At 44.4% G+C, this 22,605-nt stretch overlaps 1 protein-coding gene across 1 annotated transcript; it reads left to right on the top strand.

Annotated features, from left to right (window-relative positions):
* The first annotated feature begins 6,569 nt into the window (after window positions 1-6,569).
* On the top strand, window positions 6,570-7,804 carry LOC136351676 (uncharacterized). The gene is made up of 2 exons (XM_066303940.1): window positions 6,570-7,176; window positions 7,296-7,804. The coding sequence occupies exons 1-2, from the start codon at window positions 6,570-6,572 to the stop codon at window positions 7,802-7,804; spliced, it is 1,116 nt and encodes a 371-aa protein (XP_066160037.1).
* Window positions 7,805-22,605: the final 14,801 nt, after the last annotated feature.

Below are 22,605 nucleotides of genomic sequence, written 5' to 3'. Positions count from 1 at the left end.
AATTACACTCACCTAACAAGATTATGTATCACCAATGCAATTTACTCTTTACTTTCTAAAGTTTATTGCAGAAGAACCTGTTCGCTGCTCACCGCAGTAAAAGTTACTCCCTCCATCACAAAATTTAAGCATTTTAGCATAGTGACAAGTCAAGCATTTTTAAATTTGACCATTAATAACAAAAAAAATTAAAAAAATCAATCATGTAAAATTGATGGTACTAGATTTATCATTAAACAAACTATCATAACATATAACTCTTTTTATTTAAACATCTTACTTTTATAAATATTGTTGGTCAAAGTAACATCTCGGAGACCGTGTCAGAGTAAAAAAATGCTTATATTTTAGGAAGGAGGGAGTAGCCATTTTCAGCCATTCTTCATTCTCATGAACGCACCTTCTGTCTTCACCGGCCATGGTTGTTGAGATAGGTGAGGTCCTCATATCTAGCTCATTCCACTTGTCCCATTCTTGTTGTCCGCCACCACGCTGTGTTGTCGCCACATAGATGACCAGGTTATCTGCTGACATGGCCGCCATTGCATTGTGATGTAAGCGCCACCTACACATTCATGTCCTCTATGGCATCCCATGTGTCCTGTGCGATGGGATGCCATCTCGGCCGGCCGGTCGGTTTCTATCAATGTAGACCATCGTTTACCATGTGCCACCTGGTTGGACTTGGTCCACACTAAACCTCTCTCTTCTGCAGTCATTGGTGCATGGCTAGTTTACAACTGTTGGCGCCATAAATCTTCTTGCCACTAAAAAATGCTTTGCAGAGACATTTTTCTAGTACTGTAGAGGTATTTTTCAAATGCCTTTACAATATTATAGAGGCATTTTAGAAAATGTCTAATAAGTATCGTATGGTGAATTGTCTCTACAAACGAAGAGACATTTTATAAAATGTCTATAAGATGGTAGAGGCATTTTCTAGAGACATTAAATTATACCACAAATATATGAAACTAGTCAAAAAGGAGAATAAAATAGTTTCCTTGGTTTTAACAAGTCTTAAACTCAAGATCTCTTGGACAAATCATTTTTATCTTCAGTGCACTAACCAACTCAACTCCATGTCATTACTTATATGTTTGTGCCTTTAGTTACTTATATTTAGTCCTTTAGTACACATTGTCATTCTAAAACGTGTCTCTACATAGTTTAAAATGTATCAAGATGATTTATTTTGGGACAAAGGGAGTATATTCCTCTATTATCTACTCCCACTACTGGGGAAAGGCTCTTCACTCCCGGTTTGTAACCCTTTCTACTCTCGGGTTTCAAACCGGGATACCCAATCCGGAACTAAAGATGCTCATCTTTAGTCTCGGTTAAAATAACTAGGAGTAAAAATGGATCTTTAGTCCCGGCTGTTATTACCAACCGGGTGTAGCCAGGCGCCAGGTTCCTTTTTTCCTTTTTTTATTGTTTTTAACATCGAATAATGATTTCACTCCATCTACAAATCAACCCTAAATCAATCAACACATATCACAGCACAAAAAGATATCTCCAAATCCTCAAATCAATCATCACCAAATACATCACAAATTCTAAAAAAATTACATCATAAGTTCTACAAAAAAAATCATCGCAAATAAATCACATATTCACATCACACAAATACATCTCAGATCCAATCAGAAATTCTTAAAAAAAGAAAAAAAAATCAAATATGTCTCGATCCGCGTCGGCCGCCGCCACCTGCCACGTGGCCTCGCCGCCAGCCGCCGCCCCTCCGCGCGACCGGCCACCGCCAGTCGCCCTCCGCGCGGCCTCGCCGCTGACCGCAGGCCCTCTACCCGACCGCTCCTCGGTCTGAAGGGGAAGTTGGGAGAAGAAGTTGAAGAGAAGGGGAGGATGGATAACATAGAGAAGAAAATGAGGAGAAGGAGAGGATAAGTATAAGAGATAGAAGAAGATGAGGAGTTGGGAGGATAAGTCGTAAGGATTCTATACTGCATATGGATTTTTAGTCCCGGTTGGTAATACAATCCGACAATCCGGGACTAAAGATATAAATAATCTTTTACTCCCGATTGATATTACCAACCGGTACTAAAGTGGTAATCTTTAGTCCCGGTTGGTGGCGCCGCAACCGGGACTAAAAATTCTCGGTCCCCTGACAAGCCACTAACATAGAATGAACAGGGACTAAACATCATCTTTAGTTCCGGTTGGTAACACCAACCGGGACTAAAGATCAAGATTTTTTTTAACCGGGACTAAAAATGGTTTTTATCCCGGTTTTTATTACAACTGGGACTATTGTAGTTTTTGATCGACCCTGCAAATATCAGTTTTCTAGTAGTTTTCTAGTAGTGTCCTAAGCTCCCTCCTACTCCCACGGACGCATCTGACTGTGATGTGTATTGCACGTGCACAATAACCAGCAGTACCTTTAACCTTCAGTCTTTTTGAAGCAAAATGTGAATCCACTTATTGATATATTATTCTATTATTTGTTTAATTATTTTGGGATTGTCCTCTAAATTTATCTTTTTTAGCCTGACGCCCTCTGTATAGAAAAAAAATCGTTGCATGTACACTTGAATGGAAGCGGTGTGTATGGCACATATTTATAATTTTGGAGATGATTTGAAATTAGTCAAAGCATATCACATAAAAGTTTATTTGGTGCCCTTCAAGCTAATGCATGCAGAAATATCTCCATCTCTTCTCTCATACTCAAATTAATCCATATGCCTCAATAGGATTAATCTCCCAAATTAATTAGCTAGGAGCCTCACATGCAACTATGTAACCGTACTTTGATATGAGTTTGCTATCTCCTAATTGCATTTGCTGTGCAGTCAGCACAATACATAATTTCCAAGGAAAGTTTAAATTCCATTGTTACGGGGTAGGGGTTTTGGAGAAACCATTGGAGGTTGATGATATCCTCGCCACTGGTTTTAACAAAATACATACTCCCTGTGTCCTTAAAATGCCAAATTTTATCTAATCATCAGAAGTGGTTTTTGTTAGATGGAGGGTGTATAATTAAATTAAGTGCTATATATGTAGTATTGTGTAAACACCATCCCATATTGCACGGCAATAAAAAAAGCTATTTTAAGCAGAGTATATTGTGTGTGAACGCGTCCCAAAATACATTTTTGGCAGCAACAGTAAGAAATGTGTTTTCTTGTGCTGGCAACATTATTATTGTTTGGCATTTAGCTCTTTTCTAGTTAGAACGGTAGTTTACAGCTAATGTGCATATCTCCTAATTAAAGCTTACAGCCTTTCTGGAGCTACCTGTTTTCAGCACAGATATGTATGAACATCTACCTCGTTTCTCCTGGATCTACCCCTACTCCAATCCTCTTTTCTTCTCCAAATCCTCTCTTCTGTCTCTCCTTCTCTTCTTGCAGGTTTCCTACTTCTAGACCCAGGGCACCACCAGAAGGGGTATGTAGCCATGGTCCATCTGGTCTTCCATCTTCTGGTGGTGGCAAAGGCAATGGTGTAGCAATAGCAGGAGCTAATCCGTGGTATTCGGGGGATGGCTCTGATGGAAGCAATACCACTAGTAACAGCGAGAGAACAGTCACAGCTGAATTCGGAATAATCGTGCATCCTGGTGGTTATGGTGATCAGGAGGTGGATTCTCGTACGGCTAATCACCATGAGGCAGATTCAGAAACTGATAGCGAGAGAACTGAAGGTGCTAGCTTTGGGAAGATCGTAAATAGTTTTAGTAATTCTCGCCATTTCTCCTATGTGGACTCTGAGTTGCTCCCAGGAAAAAGGCAGAAGAATTTAGTGTTTCAACCTGACGTTCATGAATTTCTATCATATCCTGATTGTTCTTGACTCCATGATCTTTTTATGGTTCATCAAAAAATATACGAGTGCAATCCCTTAGTTTTGATGAGAATATCACAAACGGTGCTTTATCTCAGTTATTTTTGAAATCCAGTTCAATCTGATTGTCTTGCGTGTAGGTTTCTTGTTCCTGATTACAATAAATAATGTTGTAACATAACAAATTATAACAGATTTTTAAGTACTGGAACACAATCACCTGGAAAAATAGCAACTGTAATCTATTAATTTCAACCTCACCTTTTCTCTGTAACTAACACAACATGATTGAGCTCCATGGGGTTTTTTTACTTCCTTTCTTATTTTTGTTAAACAGTCCAACAATACAACATATATTTCAACATCTTTTCTGAAATGGGTATTCTTTATTATAGATGTAAATTTGAATAAAGATACAATAATTCTTGTAGTTTCTAGAAAATTGTATGCAATCCGGTGCATCCTAGAGCAGCACAGTGATTGAGCCATATGTGTGTGTGTGTGTGTGCTGAGTGTGTGTATTTCCTATCACATGAATTAGTTTAAATCGTTCACGAGACCTTGTATTGTTGTACTGTTTAAGATTCTCACCATGGTTATATACTTTCAGAGGATTCTAAGCGGTGACAACAGTTATGGAGCGAATCTTGTCTAGAGTGGTCAACGACAAGATGCAGACTCTGGGGTGTTTCTGTGGTCCTAAGGGAAAACACAAATGAAAAACATTAAGGATATTCCTGAATCATGGAATGTTCATCCAAGAAAAGATCAGTTTGATCCAACTGGATGAGACATCGAGATCCATCTTCGAAATGATCAGAAGACCAAGGATAAGGTTTGTGAATTAATGTTATATGTTGATCAATTATATTTGTTCCATAAATTTTCATGATTGATTGAAAGAGTTACATGTGTTCTTTCTCAAATTTATGAGTGTATCACAAACAAAGTTTTTTTTAAAAATGTTTTTGTCGAGATTATGGATACCCCATATCTACACGACAGTTATAGTTTGGTTGGGTATATGGTACCAAATATAGATAGAATATCTTTATGAGGACTCGGGTTAGTTTCGAACTTGTATGACAATGAAATACCCAAGATCCTAGTCGGTTACGATTGTATTTTATCTATAATCACATATTCCGTTAGGGATATAGACTTTATTTTGTAATACGGACCCCTTCCCCTATATAAGGAGGGGTCCGGGTTCCTCTCGGGAGGACTTTTTTCTCCCAGATTATACAATCAATAATATACTCGGCGGAATCATCCCCGGACAGGAGTAGGGTATTACTTCTTGAATAAGAAGGCCTGAACCTGTATAAAATTCCTTGTCTTCAAACCCATCCACTTTTCTAGCTTGATAGCCACCCCCTTTTATTATTGCCGTAATCTTGTTTCGACAGTTGACGCGCCAGGTAGGGGTAGCGTCAAGTTCTTCGCCGATTAGTGCGATCAGTTCCGTCTCCGGCATCGATGACTTCGTCTTCCCTCCCGGGCAGGCGTTTCGGTTCGGCGGCCTCGACTTCATCACCAACGACTTCGGCAAGATCTCTCTCCTCGACTCGGATCCAAACCAGTCGGGAAAGAACCAGGTCTCAGCCCCATTCGGTATTCCGAACTCGGCCAAGATCTACTCCAAGCTTATCTCGATCAAGTCGGCTTCAAACCACTCAGACGAGATCCCATCTACTCCAACATCACCAGATCAAGATGATGGGGCCTACCCTCCAATCCTGATGAAACTCCCCGACGATTTGGCCGCCGTCTTCACTACAAGGGCGTCTTCTCCCCGTAGGCCTAGGCGGAAGTCGGCTTCAACACCGATCATGCCTAGCTCCAGGGAAGTCGGCGTCATACTCCAGCCACTCGGCACGATTTCGACGGATCAACTGGAAGGCTACCTCAGCTCCCCCGGCGTCGACTCACGACCAACCGAGATCGTGGAGTACGACGAATTCGGCTACCGCTATGACAACCGCGACCTCGACGACTTCGACGAAAGCTTTGAAGACAATTACACCCCTCTATTCTTCGGCGTCTTCATGGCCGACAACGAGATGGAAGAACAACGCCAAGCCCGAGAAGCAGATGCACGACGCTTACAGCAGGAAGCTGAGCGATGCCGACTGGAAGAGGAGCGCCAAGCACAAGAGCAAGAACGGCTGCGGCGAGAACAACAAGATCGCGAACGGGCTGCAAAGGAGGCCGAGGACCGACAACAACGAGCCTTGGACGCAGGACGACGAGCGTGAGATCTCATCGGACAGCAAGACGTCGAGGGGACAGCAGTTTTCCGCACCCCTCAACAGAACGCTGTCGCTGCGATCACCCTTCTCGACACCCTCCTGAAGGAAGACGCACTTAATCAAGCCGACCACGTCGTCAACATCTTGAACCAGACCAAGACCATGATCGCCGCTTCGGTCCCGGTTAACTCCGACAGTGTTCGCACACCGACTGGCAGCCGGGCTCCCCATCTCCGATCTCATGATTATCACCAGCCAAGCCTCAGCATCGTCGGCACAGGATCCAATCGTAGGAGCAGAGGCCAAGACGAGTGATCTGTTCACTCGCCTCCTGAACGATACAGGGAGCGCCGAGTTGAACGGCCTCGTTCCCTACCTTGTCAACGTCCCATCGATCTTCGCGATACGATCAACCAGTGCCGTGCAACACGAGGTCACCGCCGTACGCCAGACCGCTATGACGACGACGTGGATGGAGTAGCTGCCTTTACTAACGACATGCGTCGAGTGGATTGGCCGGCCGGCTTCAAGCCGACTGGAATCGAGAAGTATGACGGCACCACCAATCCAGAGTCCTGGCTTACCGTCTACGGTCTTGCAATCCGCGTAGCAGGAGGAGACAGTAAGGCCATGGCAAACTACTTACCTGTGGTCCTAGCGGATTCTGCTTGGTCCTGGCTCCACGGATTACCCCGTGGCACGATTGGATCATGGGCGGAACTGCACGACAACTTTATCGCCAACTTCCAGGGCACCTTTGAACGCCCCGGCACACAGTTTGATCCCTACAACGTCATTCAGAAGTCTAGAGAATCCCTTCGAGATTATATCCGACACTTCTCTGAACAGCGCAACAAGATTTCCGACATTACCGACGACGTTATCATCACCGCTTTCACCAAAGGAATTTGCCACGAAGAACTAGTCGGCAAGTTCGGGCGCAAACTTCCCAGGACAGTCAAACAGATGTTTGAAAAAGCCAATGAGTATGCCAGAGCCGAAGACGCCATTGCCGCATCCAAGCAGTCGGGTCCTACTTGGAAGCCAAAGAAAGATGTGCCGACTACGGGAGGGGGTGGAAGTAACAATCACAAGGACCGCAAACGTAAGCCCAAGGAACTTGTTGCGACTACTACACACTTCTCCCGACAACGTTCGCGTGTCAACACTTTTGACAAGATCATGAACTCCCAATGTCCGCATCATCCCAACTCCAACACGCAGCTAAGGATTGCTTCGTCTACAAGCAGTTTGCAGAGCAATATGCTAAGAATGCACAGAAGACCTCTGACGGAGGACAAAGCACGTCAAAAAAGATAGATGATGATGATGATGCCCCGACAGGTTTTCAAGACCACCGCAAGGAGCTCAACCACATCTTTGGCGGCCCTCTAGCTTACGAGTCTAAAAGAAAGCAAAAGTTGACTGAATGGGAGATCAATGTTGTCCAGACTGATACGCCGCAGTATCTTTGGTGGTCGGAGATAACGATCAAGTTCGACCGTTCGGATCATCCCGACCGAGTGGTCCACCCGGGGCGGTACCCCCTGGTACTAGACCCAGTAATTCGAAACGTCAAGCTTCGCAGATCCCTCATCGACGGTGGCAGTGCACTCAATATCCTCTTCGCCAAGACCCTGGACGACATGCAGATCCCTCGCACCGAGTTAAAGCCGAGTAACGCGCCCTTCCATGGAGTCATTCCAGGGTTATCCGCTACGCCACTTGGCTAGATCACTCTTCCGGTCACTTTTGGTACTCGGGAGAACTTCCGCACAGAAAACATTTGCTTCGAAGTCGCTGATTTCGAGACAGCGTATCACGCCATACTCGGACGCCCGGTGTTAGCCAAGTTCATGGCCGTCCCTCACTACACCTACATGATGATGAAGATGCCTGGTCCTCGAGGAGTCATATCCCTACGGAGCGACATCAAGCAAGCCGTCACATGTGACAAGGAGAGTTGCGAGATGGCTCAAACCCGCGAGATCGCGATTGCTCGAGAAGACATCCGACTGGCTGCAACCACGGCAAGCGAAGGAGAAGTGCCTATGGCCAAGATCTCAAAGAGTGGAGAAAGCGAAGCCAAGACCAAGAAAATTCCCCTAGATCCTTCTGACCTTACTAAAACTGCTGTAATAGGCGCCGAGTAAGATTGTAAATAGGAAAGCGCGCTCATCACCTTTCTTCGAAACAATAAAGATATCTTTGCGTGGAAACCATCCGATATGCCTGGTATTCCTAGATAGGTGATTGAGCACTCTTTGCATGTTAAGGAAGATGCAAAACCTATCAAACAACGACTCCGCCGCTTTGCACAAGACAGGAAGGACGCGATCAAGGAGGAATTGACCAAGCTGTTGGCAGCAGGCTTCATCAAAGAAGTCCTTCATCCCGACTGGCTGGCTAACCCAGTCCTAGTTCGGAAGAAGACTGGGCAATGGCGCATGTGTGTCGATTACACCGACCTCAACAAGTCTTGCCCCAAAGATCCTTTCGGGCTGCCTCACATTGACCAGGTAGTCGACTCGACCGCCGGCTGCGAGCTGCTCAATTTTTTGGATTGCTACTCGGGATATCACCAGATCCGATTGAAAGAATCCGACTGCTTGAAGACTTCGTTCATCACGCCCTTTGGGGCCTACTGCTACATCACCATGACTTTCGGATTGAAGAACGCGGGAGCAACTTATCAACGCATGATTCAGAGATGTTTCACAACTCAAATTGGTCGCAATGTTGAAGCCTATGTGGATGATGTAGTCGTCAAGACCAAGCAGAAGGATGATTTGATTACGGATTTGGAAGAAACCTTTGCGAGCATCCGCGCTTTCAGGATGAAATTAAACCCTGAAAAATGCACCTTCGGAGTACCGTCAGGGAAACTGCTTGGATTTATGGTGTCTCACAGAGGCATACAGGCCAACCCGGAGAAAGTCAATGCCATCCTCAACATGAAACCGCCGAGCTCTCAGAAAGATGTTCAAAAGCTGACTGGATGCATGGCGGCGCTCAGCCGGTTTGTCTCACGACTCGGCGAGCGGGGGATGACCTTCTTCAAACTGTTAAAGAAAACAGACAATTTCCAGTGCGGACCCGAAGCACAGAAAGCCTTTGAAGATTTCAAGAAACTTCTCACACTCCACCAGTTTTGGCCTCGCCACACCCACAAGAGCCACTATTACTATACATATCGGCCACCTCTCAGGTTGTGAGTGCGGTCCTGGTTGTCGAGCGTGAAGAAGAAGGCCATGTTCAGAAGGTCCAGCGACCGATCTACTTCGTTAGCGAGGTTTTGGCCGACTCCAAGACGAGATATCCTTAGGTTCAGAAGCTGTTGTATGGTGTTCTAATCACCGTCAAGAAATTATCCCACTATTTCCAAGGCCACTCGGTCACGGTGGTTACATCGTTTCCTCTCGGTGATATACTCCGTAGTCGCGAAGCAAACGGGCGAATCGCAAAGTGGGCCTTAGAATTGATGTCTTTGGATATATCTTTCAAGACGCGAACTTCGATTAAATCCCAAGCTTTTAGCCGACTTTGTCGCCGAGTGGACCGAGTGCCAAGAAGACACGCCCGAGGAAAAGATGGAGTATTGGACTATGCACTTTGACGGGTCAAAGAGACTTTCAGGCACTGGGGCTAGAGTTGTTTTAATTTCCCCAACTGGAGAAAGACTGAGCTATGTGCTATGGATACATTTTTCCGCATCTCACAACGTGGCAGAATACGAGGCACTCCTTCACGGACTACGGATCGCGATCTCTTTGGGAATCAGGCGTCTGATAGTTCGTGGAGATTCACAGTTAGTTGTAAATTTGAAAGAGTGGTCTTGCCTCGACGGCAATATGATCGCTTATCGACAAGAGGTATGAAAGTTGGAGGATAAGTTCGATGGACTCGAACTCACTCACGTTCTTCGGCACAATAATGAAGCAGCCGACAGACTAGCGAATCTTGGATCCAAACGCGAAGCGGCCCCTTCTGATGTGTTCGTCGAACATCTTTATGAGCCAACAGTGCCCAAGAGAGAAACGGGTGAAGACGCGGACATTGAAGACATACCTATGGTCGAAGCCGACTAGAGAGAGCCTCTCATACGATTTCTGACCTGCCAAGAACTCCGTCAAGATAAAGACGAAGCCGAGCAGATTTCCAGGCGTAGCAGGCTTTATATTATTCATGAGACCGAGCTGTACAGGAAAAGTCCATCAGGAATTCTGCAACGCTGTGTATCCTTAGAAGAAGGGAGACAATTGCTGAAGGACATACATTCTGGTATTTGTGGCAACCATGCTGCTGCACGCACCATAGTCAGCAAGGCGTACCGGCAAGGTTTTTTCTGGCCCACCGCTGTGTCCGATGCCGACAAGATTGTGCGGACATATGAGGGTTGTCAATTTTTCGCCACACAAACTCATCTGCTAGCCCAAGAGTTGCAAACCATCCTGCTGTCCTGGCCATTTGCGGTTTGGGGGCTTGACATGGTCGGCCCGTTCAAAAAGGCAGTCGGCGGTTACACACATCTCTTTGTGGCTATCAACAAATTCTCCAAGTAGATTGAAGCTAAACCGGTCATCACGATCACGGTAGACAAAGCTAGAGATTTTTTCATCAACATTGTACATCGGTTCGGGGTACCTCATCGGATTATTACTGATAATGGCACTCAATTCACTGGCGGAGTATTTAAAGATTTTTGTGAAGACTTCGGCATCAAAATTTGCTATGCCTCCGTAGCGCATCCTATGAGCAATGGGCAAGTTGAACGAGCCAATGGCATGCGACTCCAAGGAATAAAAGCACGAGTTTTTGATCGCCTGAATCCTTATGCCGGCAAATGGGTGGAACAGCTGCCATCTGTACTTTGGTCCTTGCGCACCACCCCCAGTCGGGCTACGGGTCAGTCACCATTCTTCCTGGTTTATGGAGCAGAAGCAATGTTGCCTAGTGAAGTAGAATTTGAATCATTGCGTTTTCGCAACTTTTGCGAAGAGCGCTACGGAGACGACCGAGTGGATGACCTACACCGACTGGAAGAGGCCCGTGAAGCAGCCTTAATTCAGTCGGCCCGATACCTGCAAGGTTTGCATCATTATCATAATCGTAACGTCCGATCGCGAGCTTTCTTAGTCGGCGACCTGGTTTTGAGGAAAATTCAAACTACACGGGATCGGCATAAGCTATCCCCTTTATGGGAAGGGCCATTTATCATCTCTGAAGTCACTCGGCCAGGTTCCTATCGACTCAAGCGTGAAGACGGTACACCTATCGACAACTCTTGGAATATCGAACATCTTCGTCGTTTTTATGCTTAAGTTTGCTTCTGTGTTTCCCTGTCTTGACTGACAACATCAAGCTTCCCCTTGAAGTTATCAGTCGGGGGCTATTATAATAATAATGGAGTGCTGGGATTTGGTCATCGCCAACGCCAGACTTTGATGTTCTTGAAATATGTATCCGGAGCAACTCTCAGCTTGTCGAAGATTTCGGAAGCATCAAGTGTACTCGGGCCATTGTTATTGAAGAACATCGCTTGGACGTCCTTTAACGCTGAGTCCCTCTGACTTGCCAGCTCTACTTTATCGTTCTCCAGAGTCTGAATTCGTTTCTCCAATTGAGATATCTTGGCTGCTTGCACTGCATTTGACTCCAATTAATTGAAGTTACAAAGATGACAACATAAGTTAGTCAGACAGATTTTGTGTATACCTTTTGACGAGCCACTTAGTTCGAAGTTAGACTCCTGGAGCTAGGCAATTCGATCTCTTAGATCGTGCTCGGTTTTCTTAGCTAGTTCTTTGGCCTCGTGCAGTTGATCTCTGACAGCTTCCAGGGTTCCAAGATGAGGAACTAGTTTCTCTAGGGTTGCGGTCTTTGCCTCGTTCCTAAGGTGAATCCTCTGCAAAATGGTTTTATCGGCGCTCAAGCTAGATGGCAAACAAGAGGGCTGAGGTCAGGCGTCAAGGAACTTATGTTTACAATACGAGTTGCTTGGCTGAGTGCCTTTTTCAGTAGGCAAACCTCTTCGTCTTCTTTTTGCAGGTTTATTACAATTCCTTGAGGTTGCAAGTCATCATCCCACCACTTGACCAGAATAGGAGGGCGCGAGTCTTCAGCCGCGCGTATCCGGGGAACTTCCTCTTCCTCACCAATCATTGGTCGTGATGTATCCATGGATAAAGGTCAAACGATCAATTAAAGTTGGCTGGATTAATACGGTTTCAGGCAAGGTGTTTACCCGTGATGATTTCTAGACGAGGACGAGTGGGCTCAGATGCCTTTGAAGGAGATCCAGACCTCCGGTCATTGCTAGCATCATGACCGCGAGGGCTATCTGCTTGGGCTTCAACTTCTGGAATCTCTTGGCTTGGCCCTGGGTCCGATTGGTTTCCAGTCGAGGGCTCTCGACTCACTCCGGCTTCAGCTTTGGCCGACTGGCTTCTAGTCGGGGTTTGATCGCCGGATTCTACATTGTCGGTTGCCGACTGATTGTCACTCGGATGATCCTCAGCAGTCGGCCCGGCTTCTTTGGAAGAGCTTGTTTTCATATTAGCCGGATCAGAGTCCTTTCCGGAAGGATCTATATCAGATGGTTTCCTGCATGTTTTTGTTATCAGTATTACTTCCATGCTGGGTGCGCATTAATACAAGGAATATCGTTATATGAGTTGTACCTGGAAGACTTCCTGATCTTCGGCGCAGGACAACTAGATGTTTTCTTCTTTGGAATAGCTTGTTTTGGCAATTTTCTGGTTGTTTCTCTATCTCCAGGCTTTTCAACGTCGTCGACTTCGTCGTCACTCAGCACTAATTTCCTCAGCCCGGAATCTGACTGGCCGGCTGGATTAGAGGTGTTGGGCTGGGTTTCAGGCCGTATCTTTGGTCCCCCGCTCCCCTGACCAGTGTGACGGCGAGGTGATCGGCGCTGAGCGATTGGGGGATCTGACTTCATCAGAGCAAATTCCTAGATATAATATCTCCCACTGTCAATTGATTTAACAAAAAGACAAGATTATATTTCGAGGAAGATTGAAGTGTTTGAGCACATACCGGTGGAGGGGGGTTGAATGCATTGAATGGCACAACTGGCAGCAGATGTGAATAGCTGACGACAATCGCATTTGAGAAGATCTTGTACATTCTTTCCTTCATGACCTTGAAGTCAAAGGGAGTCTGGATCTTCACGATTTGGATCATGTTTGCCGTCAAACTCAAAAGTCGTGCGGGATCTCTCTTTGATTGGAGCTAATCGACTTTTGATGAAGTGCCGAGTGATTTGTTCTCCCTGCAAGCCTTGTTCCTTCAGCTTTAGCATACGTTCCATCAACTCCACCGCCTGAGCAGCTTCATCTCCCATAGGCAATGAATTCCATGTGTCCTGGTAAACTGGAGGAAGACAGGAGTACTCGGGGAGTGCAGGTTCAGGATTTTAAACGTAAAACCAGTTTGCGTGACTGCCTTTGTTTGAAGTCTTGAAGGCAAGGAGAAATACTTTTGGCTTAGTGTTCCTCTGAGTTAGAAGCCAGCGCCCCCAACCACGCATGGTTTGCTCTTGTTCGGTTGGGGCTTGAGGAAGAAGATTCGGCGGAATAAGGCGAAATGAGGCCTAATGCCCAGAAAAGCTTCGCAGGCATGAATGAAATTGGCAATGTGCACTATGGAGTTTTGATTCAGATGATGCAGACTAATTCCATAGAAGCTCAGAATTCCTCAGAAGAATCTTGAAGTTGGGAGAGAAAATCCACCATAAAAGAAGTGAGAAAATACCACGACCTCGTGTGTATCCGGGGTTGGGAATGCTTCGCCGAATGCCGGTCGCCACCCGATGATCTCTTTCGCCGGAAGAACGCCGTGCGCCACCATTTCCTTCAGATTCTCCTCCGTCACATCGGAGGGCGCCCACTGACTCTCGAAACTTTCTCTCTCTTCCGCGATGGATGCAAGTCGAATGGTATGATTCGGTCTGAGAAATAGCTAGAGAGGAATGGGAAATTGGTGCGGTGGGCGCGTGGAGAAGTTTCGTGGATTTTTGAGATTAGATTGGGGCGGATTGATGAACCCTTGCTTCGTCGGCGCGGTTTTGAACTGTAGCAAGAAGTGGGGAAATGGCGAGAGTTTCAACGGGGAAGACGAAGCGTCGCTTGGACTTCGGTGTTTTGTTAGGGTATCGGGAGTGCTAATGGGCTTGGGCCTATACAGTACTTCAGCCCAATGTTATTACCAGCGTGGCCCGTTGTGACCCTAGGGACTTAGGCGCTTTTTGCTTTGGCAATTTGTGCTCACAATGATGTGACCCGATGTTGTTAAAATCATTTTTAATGCAGTTTGGTAATTCTTTGAAATTGCCATGATGCAAATAAAAAGGTACCCGATAGAAAGGTGTTATACTGTTTTTGTAAGCTTTATTAGGCTGCAAAAGCTGTTTGGGTTGATTTGAGATTACTGGTTTATTAAGAGTCATTCTCAAATTTATGAGTGTATCACAAACAAAGTTTTTTTTAAAAATGTTTTTGTAGAGATTATGGATACCCCATATCTACACGACAGTTATAGTTTGGTTGGGTATATGGTACCAAATATAGATAGAATATCTTTACGAGGACTCGGGTTACTTTCTAACTTGTATGACAAGGAAATACCCGAGATCCTAGTCGGTTACGATTGTATTTTATCTGTAATCACATATTCCGTTAGGGATATGGACTGTATTTTGTAATACGGACCCCTTCCCCTATATAAGGAGGGGTCTGGGTTCCTCTCGGGACGACTTTTTTCTCCCAGATTATACAATCAATAATATACTCGGCGGAATCATCCCCGGACAGGAGTAGGGTATTACTTCTTGAATAAGAAGGCCTGAACCTGTATAAAATTCCTTGTCTTCAAACCCATCCACTTTTCTAGCTTGATAGCCACCCACTTTTATTATTGCCGAAATCTTGTTTCGACAGTTTTGTTTTACTTCGTTAGGGTAGATAGTTTTGGGGAAAGATAACCCGCCCTGTCACCAATATAACAAATAATATGTAGGATTTTAAATCTTAGCAGGTTGAACGTTTCTGAAAGTACCGGTGATTGTACACATGAAATAGTAATCTTAGAGATTGGCTGAAAATGTTAAATGCACAAGTGTTTTTTACATAAAGATGTGTTATATGTTTACCCTAAAAGAATGGTGCATGATCGAAAAATCAGCTATATATATATTATTTATTTCTTTGTGTAAACCCAAACATGTGTTACTCTTTTAAAATTTATACTTTGTATAACTACAGTATAAAAACCTGACACATGGAACAATTGAAATCCAACAAACATATTTAGTGTTTAAACAATACTGTTGGTTGGGAGTATTACCCACATTTAGTCATTCATTAAATCTGAATATTAAATCTCATATCGTCTAGCAAAAATACTTCTCATCCTACAATTAAATAACGGTAATCAAACAATTTGCATTCATAGAATATATCTGGTGGATATGATCATATCTGGCCAATATGTAACACGGAAGCATTAATTGGAATGGATAGTTCTTTACCTAGTAATGACATCTGGCAGGATTGGAGTGGTTTGCAAAGTTACATTCCTTTTTAAAAAAACATATTCTTGTTTATATAACATGATAATTTGTGTGCAGTCAAAGTAATATGTACAAAACCAAATTATTTTATGATAGCTACCTTTAGTACAAATGGCATTCAGAAAACATATTTGACTTTTATTTTTCAAATATAATCACTATCAGAACACAGTATGTTGCATATCAATAATATATCTCTTGCTAATTCATTAATCTCACTTATAAGTTCTAACATTGGAATGCGAGAACATAAAAAATTAATTTGGATCAAAACCTGTATACTGTGAATCCTTGCACCTTTGGGTGGCTAGCTAGGGTCATACATGTGATGCAGTATTGGGATCTATTGAGTTTTTCCCTCCCATATCCCTTTCCAACCAAAGAAAAAAGAAAAAAAATGCATGTTGGTTATTTGTAAAATATACATATATATACTAAATTTATTTTGTTGTTCATATGTTAAATGAAATTATTTTTTTGCTCACATTGCAGTACTACCGCCACAAGGATTACAATCATAAATTTCGCTCAAAGCCTGAAGTTCAATATTTTCTAGATACTGGAAAGGTTATAATTCCGTAAAGTTCCAGGCATTCTACAGAAGGTGCCATGCTACAACAGTGTTTCGAACATTGTATTCTGCATAATTTTCCCCTTCCAAATTTGATACTGATTCCCACACGTTCTTTTTGTACAGTGATCAGTTGATGCACGTGTTCCTAGCAGGGGCAAGATTTCATCAAACTGTACTGCAGCTTGGAATATTTAACTCCAGAGGAATACGGAATACCTTTTCATTATATATGGGAATCATATGCACGTGTTCGCGGATACGAATTATGTTTTTAGATGAATTATATATGGGAAGACCTGCACAATGATTAAAATATTTGATTAAACTGAATCAGTACAACTGACAGAAACAATAAATAGAAAAAATATATAACACCATTCATCATTAATATATATGTATAGATATATCTAATTTTATAGACAATGGAATATCATTGCGGCATTTTCTCATATATATAATGGAATATATATCCATACAAGACATTTTAGATTATTTTCATCTTGCTAGCTTGTATATATTGTCAAACATTTCTTAACTGCTATAGAGACATTATATTACTCACTGAATCGAACTGCTATGACATGTGCACACAGGTCACGGGTGCCACGCCCATACAACGTACTCCCTCCATCCCCTAAAAAACAAATTTAGAACTAGATGTAACATATTCTAGTACGATGAATCTGGACATATATATGTCCAGATTCACAGTACTAGGATATGTCACATCCAATACTAGGTTGATTTTTTATGGGACGGAGGGAGTAAATGCTCTTCTCGTCTACTACATGACGCTCGGGTGTACGAGGTGTACCTGCTTGACGTACGGAAGGCCAAGCTGGATCAGCGGCCGGTCAGATTCGACCACTGCCACTACTACTACTAGTACGCCACCACCAAGGAGTGGCAGGTGGTGCAGCCGCGACACCAACGCCACCAGGTACATGCTGGTGACGTAGTCTACACCCTGTCCTCGCACTACCCGCAGCCTGGTGGCGCTCGACACGAATATGATGGAACGATCCCTCGTGATCCCTAGTTGAGCTACCGAGGTTGGTATCTGCGGGTGTCAGAGGTGTACAACAAAGAACGGAGCTTCAAAGCCATGGAGATGGCCGGCGTGATCGGGCTGTTCGCCATAGACGACAGACGCCTCATCCTCCGTGTCTAGCTCCGGCACAGCTCTGGAAGGTGACGCTATGGGAGCTGGCAAGGCAAATCCCTCCCTTTGCCTCCCGCCACTGCCCCCGCCGCTCCTTCCCTCCATGAGCTGCCACTGCTCCCTCCCTCCACGAGTTAGCGAAGCCACAAGAGAGAGAGAGGCGGGATACAAGAGATGAATGGATAGAGTTAATATGAACGGATAGGATTAGATGAGGATAGGGTTGCTTCGAGGCTATTCTGGTCATTATGAAAAGTTATTATATTTCTTTTCTTTTTGAAAAGTAAGGTCAAAAAAAGCAAACTAAAAAAGTAGGATAAATTAGTAGTTAGGCTTCGAAACAGAGTCAATTAAGGAATTGTCCCATATATCTGGTATCTTTCCATAAAAGGCGGCAAGATACAACTCAAAACAACACATGCATGCTTTTCATATCATGTTTGAATTGCATACTTTATTAACAGTGCAAACCCTCCTGTACCACCAACTGTTAGTAAAAAAAAAATATCACACAAGTACTTGTACCAGTACTAGTACTACTTCACTATGCCACCCACTCCACTCACTTTTCTTCACCCTGGAGTCGAATTTTCCCCCAATCTTTTCCCCAAGAAACAGAGAAGCCGCAGCAGCGATGAGCTCATGGTGGTCTTGGCTCATCCTCTTCTCCTCCTTGGGCAACAGAGGGGGCAGCAATGCCGACGCTTTCTCCGGATCCAGCACCTCGTCCTCCCCCTCCCCCCCCATCCCTTTTCCCCAACAAGCAGTAGCAGGGGCGCCTCGCTGGCGAAGCACTCGCACGATGAAGCCTCGGGACGACGGGCCGACCGATGCCTAAGCCAAACCCTCTCAATCGCAGCCGCAGCCTGTGCCCCACAAGAATCGTCCTTCACCCCGAAAGGCCACGCCCAAGGCATCCAAGGCAAAGGCGCAGCTGCACCTCGGCGACGGTGAGCCAAAGAAAAGCTAGCCCCGACCCCGTCTTAGAAGCACAACAACAAGAGGAAGCGGGTGGCGAGATTTGAGCGCTCGTGGTCCAGGGCCGATGAGCTCAGGATTCTGGAGGACATGTCCAACCACGCCAAAACCCATCGCGGCGCTCTGCCGGATACCAGCGATCTCTTTGCCGCCCTTGCCAACAGCCTCGACAGAGGAGATGCCGACCAGGCCAAGCTCGCTAACAAAGTCCACATGTTCAAGAGATGATATGGCACTGCACGCCTGCAGCAATGCTGCTCGACTGACCATGATGATATGCGTCGATTGTTAGATCATGGAACAGCACCAGCTGCATCTGATCGGCACGAAGGTGGTTGCGCAGCGTGCTGCACTTGAGCCTGGAGGCAGCGTCGCCGCCGGGGGTGGCAGTGGAGCTTCTCCAACGTGCATCAAGTTATTTCTCTACACCATGCCATGGCGATGGGAGCCACCTTTTCTTCCTCCTTCGGAACACGAGGGAAATGCAGTTTAACTAGCAATCTTATATAATCCACCATCTCCCAGCATTGCAACAATCGCATGAAGAAATAATCTAGTTTTCTTTTTGAATGTACTATATAGCCATTGGAAGGGTGTTTTTACTATACCTCCCACTAACGGGTGTACTAGTGTAGTAAGAATAAATACCACCGTTGATTTTGGTATTAAGGTGGAAGAATAATTAAGTAATTATACTTCTATGATAGGCTGATGCTTGCCAGCTGCCTAGCCTAAAAGCGTTCAGCCCTTAGCTCACGAAGCAGAAGGATGGTCACTGTAACGCTCCTGGCCAGCGTCCGCCATCGATCGTTGCACTTCCCTTCTTCGCGTAAACACGGGGATGGGCACACGGCGGCTCCCCCCTCCCAACTGCGCTGCCAACAACTGGCACCCGTCCTTGCGTAGAGTGACTATTATAAAACCAGCCCCGCAATCAACATCGGTAGTTAAACATGGAAGAAACATTATAGGAGATCCAAACACGATGACATCACCGAGGCACGATATTTGATAACGGAGTTCAGCCGAGGCCTACATCTCCGGGGTACTGATTACAGGCGCTCCTCCACCATCCAGCATATTACAGTGTATCAGAGTTACAATGAGACGCCGCCGCCGTCACTAGTCGAGAGAGAGAGAGACGAGATACGAGAGATGAATGGATAGGGTTAATCTGAATGGATAGGATTAGATGTGGATAGGGTTTCTTGGAGGATATTCTGATCATTAGGAAAAGTTATTATATTTTATTTCATTTTTTAAAGCAGGGTCAAATAAGCAAACTAAAAAAGTAGGGTCAGATTAGTAGTTAGATTAGGCTTCGAACCAGATCAAATAAGAAATTCTCCCATATATATGGTATCTTTCCACAAAGGGCGGCAAGATACAGAACATGCATGTTTTTCAAATCATGTTTGAATTTCATACTTTTATTAATAGTGCAAACTTTACTGTGCCACCAACTCTCACGTGGGAGCTCGAGAGCACGGTAAAAAAAATCAGACAAGTACTACTACTATTTCACTGTCCCACCCACTCCACTCACTTTTCTTCACCCTAAAGACGAATTTCCCCCAACATTTTCCACAAGAAGCTGAGAAGCCCCAGCGGTAATGAGCTCATGGTGGTCTTGGCACAGCGTCTTCTCCTCCTTGGGCAACGGAGGAGGCAGCAATGCCGACGCTTCCTCCGGATCCGGCACCTCCTCCTCCCCTCCCGTCCCTCAAGCTCAACAAGCAGTAGCAGGGGCACCTCGCCGTTGAAGCGCTCACCGAAGAAGCCTTGGGAGGGCTAGCCGGCCGAAGCCAAATCCCAAGCCAAACCATTGCAATCGCAGCCACAGCCCACGCCCCGCAAGAATCATCCTTCACCCCAAAAGGCCACGCCCAAGGCGTCCAACGCGAACGAGAAGCTGTAGCTTGGTGACGGTGAGCCTAAGAAGAAGCCAGCCTCAACCCCATCTCAGAAGCGCAATAACAAGAGAAAGTGGGTGGCGGCATTCGAGCGTTCGTGGTGTTATGAAAATAGATGCACAACGGAGACACGAATTTTTACGTGGAAAACCCTTGCGGGAAAAAACCACGGGCGCCGACCGGCAATGATCACTATAGAGGAGATGATTACAAACGTAGGGGAATCACAATGGGAACGTCAACCCTTCCCGTACGGCTTACAAGAGTATATATAGGGGATAATAGAAAGACACCTAATAGGACTCCTACTAGGAAACTAATCCGAATATATTGTGGGCCCAAAATTCGGATCACATATTTAACAATCTCTACCTTGAGACGAATTTCCTCTTGTAGCATAAAAACATCAATCACCAAAAATACCTCATGTAGGTAAAATCACCGCGCGCCAAATAGTCTCTAGGACTATACTGTAACACCCACCAAGCTTGAGCAAAGCTCAAACTTAGTAGCAGGAAGTGGCTTTGTCATCATATCAGCTGGGTTATCATAAGTACTTATCTTGCATACTTTGACATCACCTTCAGCAATCACACCTCGAATAAAGTGATATCTCACATCAATGTGCTTTGTTCTCTCATGGAACATCTGATCCTTTGTAAGGCATATTGCACTTTGACTATCACAAAATATATTAATGCAAGATGTAACTCCACAAAGCTCAGTGTACAAACCTCTAAGCCAAATAGCTTCTTTACAAGCTTCAGAAATAGCCATATACTCTGCTTCAGTAGTAGATAAGGCAACCGTTGCTTGCAAACTTGCCTTCCAACTAACAGCACATCCTCCAATAGTGAAAACATAACATGTGAGCGATCTTCTCCTATCCAAATCTCCAGCAAAATCTGAATCCACATAACCAACAAGTCCATCTCTAGATCTCCCAAACTACAAACAAGCACTAGATGTACCACGTAGGTATCTGAAAATCCATTGAACAGCTTTCCAATGCTCTTTGCCAGGATTAGCCATGTATCTACTGACAACACTTAATGCATTCGATAAGTCAGGACGAGAACATACCATGGCATACATAAATGAACCAACTGCACTTGAATAAGGAACTCTAGACATGTACTCAATATCATAATCTGACTGTGGACATAAATCTGAAGATAATCTGAAATGTGCAGCTAAAGGAGTACTCACTGGTTTTGCATCATGCATATTGAAACGACGAAGAACTTTTTCAATATAACCTTTCTAACTAAGATATAACTTGCCAGAACGTCTTTCTCTAGTAATTTCCATACCGAGAATTTTCTTCGCTGCACCCAAATCCTTCATCTCAAATTCACTACTCAATTGTGCCTTCAACTTTGCTATCTCTAATTTGTCTTTTGCAGCAATCAACATATCATCGACATAAAGAAGCAAATATATAGCTGAACCATCAACAACTTTAAGATAAACACAGCTATCATAATTGGATCTTCTAAACTTCTGAGAAAGCATGAAAGAGTCAAATCTCTTATACCACTGTCTAGGTGACTGCTTCAACCCATAAAGAGATTTCTTCAACCTACAGACTAGGTTCTCTTTTCTAGGAACAACAAAACCTTCAAGTTGCTCCATATAAATGTCCTCTTCTAACTCCCCATGTAAAAATGCAGTCTTAACATCCATTTGCTCTAGTTCATAATCATGCATTGCAACAATACTGAGTAAAGTGCAAATTGAACTATGCTTCACAACAGGGGAAAAGACATCATTGAAATCAATACCTGGAATCTGGCTATAACATTTAGCAACTAACCTTGCTTTGTATCTTGCCTCATCACTTGGAGACATACCTTCCTTTTTTCTCCTTTGGCAACTTCACCAATTCCCAAGTATGATTCTTTTCAAGCGACTCCATCTCATCATGCATAGCAGTTATCCATCTATTGCAATCATCAGAAACAATAGCCTTAGAATTTCTTCTGCCACACTCAAAGCATAAGCAACTATGTTCGCTTCTTCAATATATCTTCGAGGAGGTTTCATATTTCTTTTGGGCTTATCTTTTGCAATAGAACGTTTTGAAGACTGATGAACAATAGAAGAATCTGAATCTTCAATAACAGGTGCATCTTGGTTAATAGCAACAACTTCGTTTTCTGGTGCATGTCCTGAACTGATCAAATGCTCCACCTGCACACTTGCTTTCTCCTGACTCTCAACAGGAACATTAGTAGAAGGTTTGTCATGTAACATAACTGATTCATGGAAGACAACATTTATACTAATCACAACCTTTTTAGTTTCAGGACACCATA

Source organism: Oryza sativa, chromosome 9 (genome assembly GCF_034140825.1).
Source record: "Oryza sativa Japonica Group chromosome 9, ASM3414082v1".
NCBI lineage: Eukaryota > Viridiplantae > Streptophyta > Magnoliopsida > Poales > Poaceae > Oryza > Oryza sativa.
Note: the sequence above shows the minus strand (reverse complement) of the source record. Positions and strands in the feature narration are given on the sequence as shown.

Bases quoted from the DNA above. Each gene is read 5' to 3' on its own strand.
- LOC136351676 (XM_066303940.1), top strand. From the start codon at position 6,570: ATGCGTCGAGTGGATTGGCCGGCCGGCTTCAAGCCGACTGGAATCGAG. The intron at 7,177-7,295 runs GTAAGCCCAAGG...TCCAACACGCAG, and splicing joins CAATCACAAGGACCGCAAAC to CTAAGGATTGCTTCGTCTAC.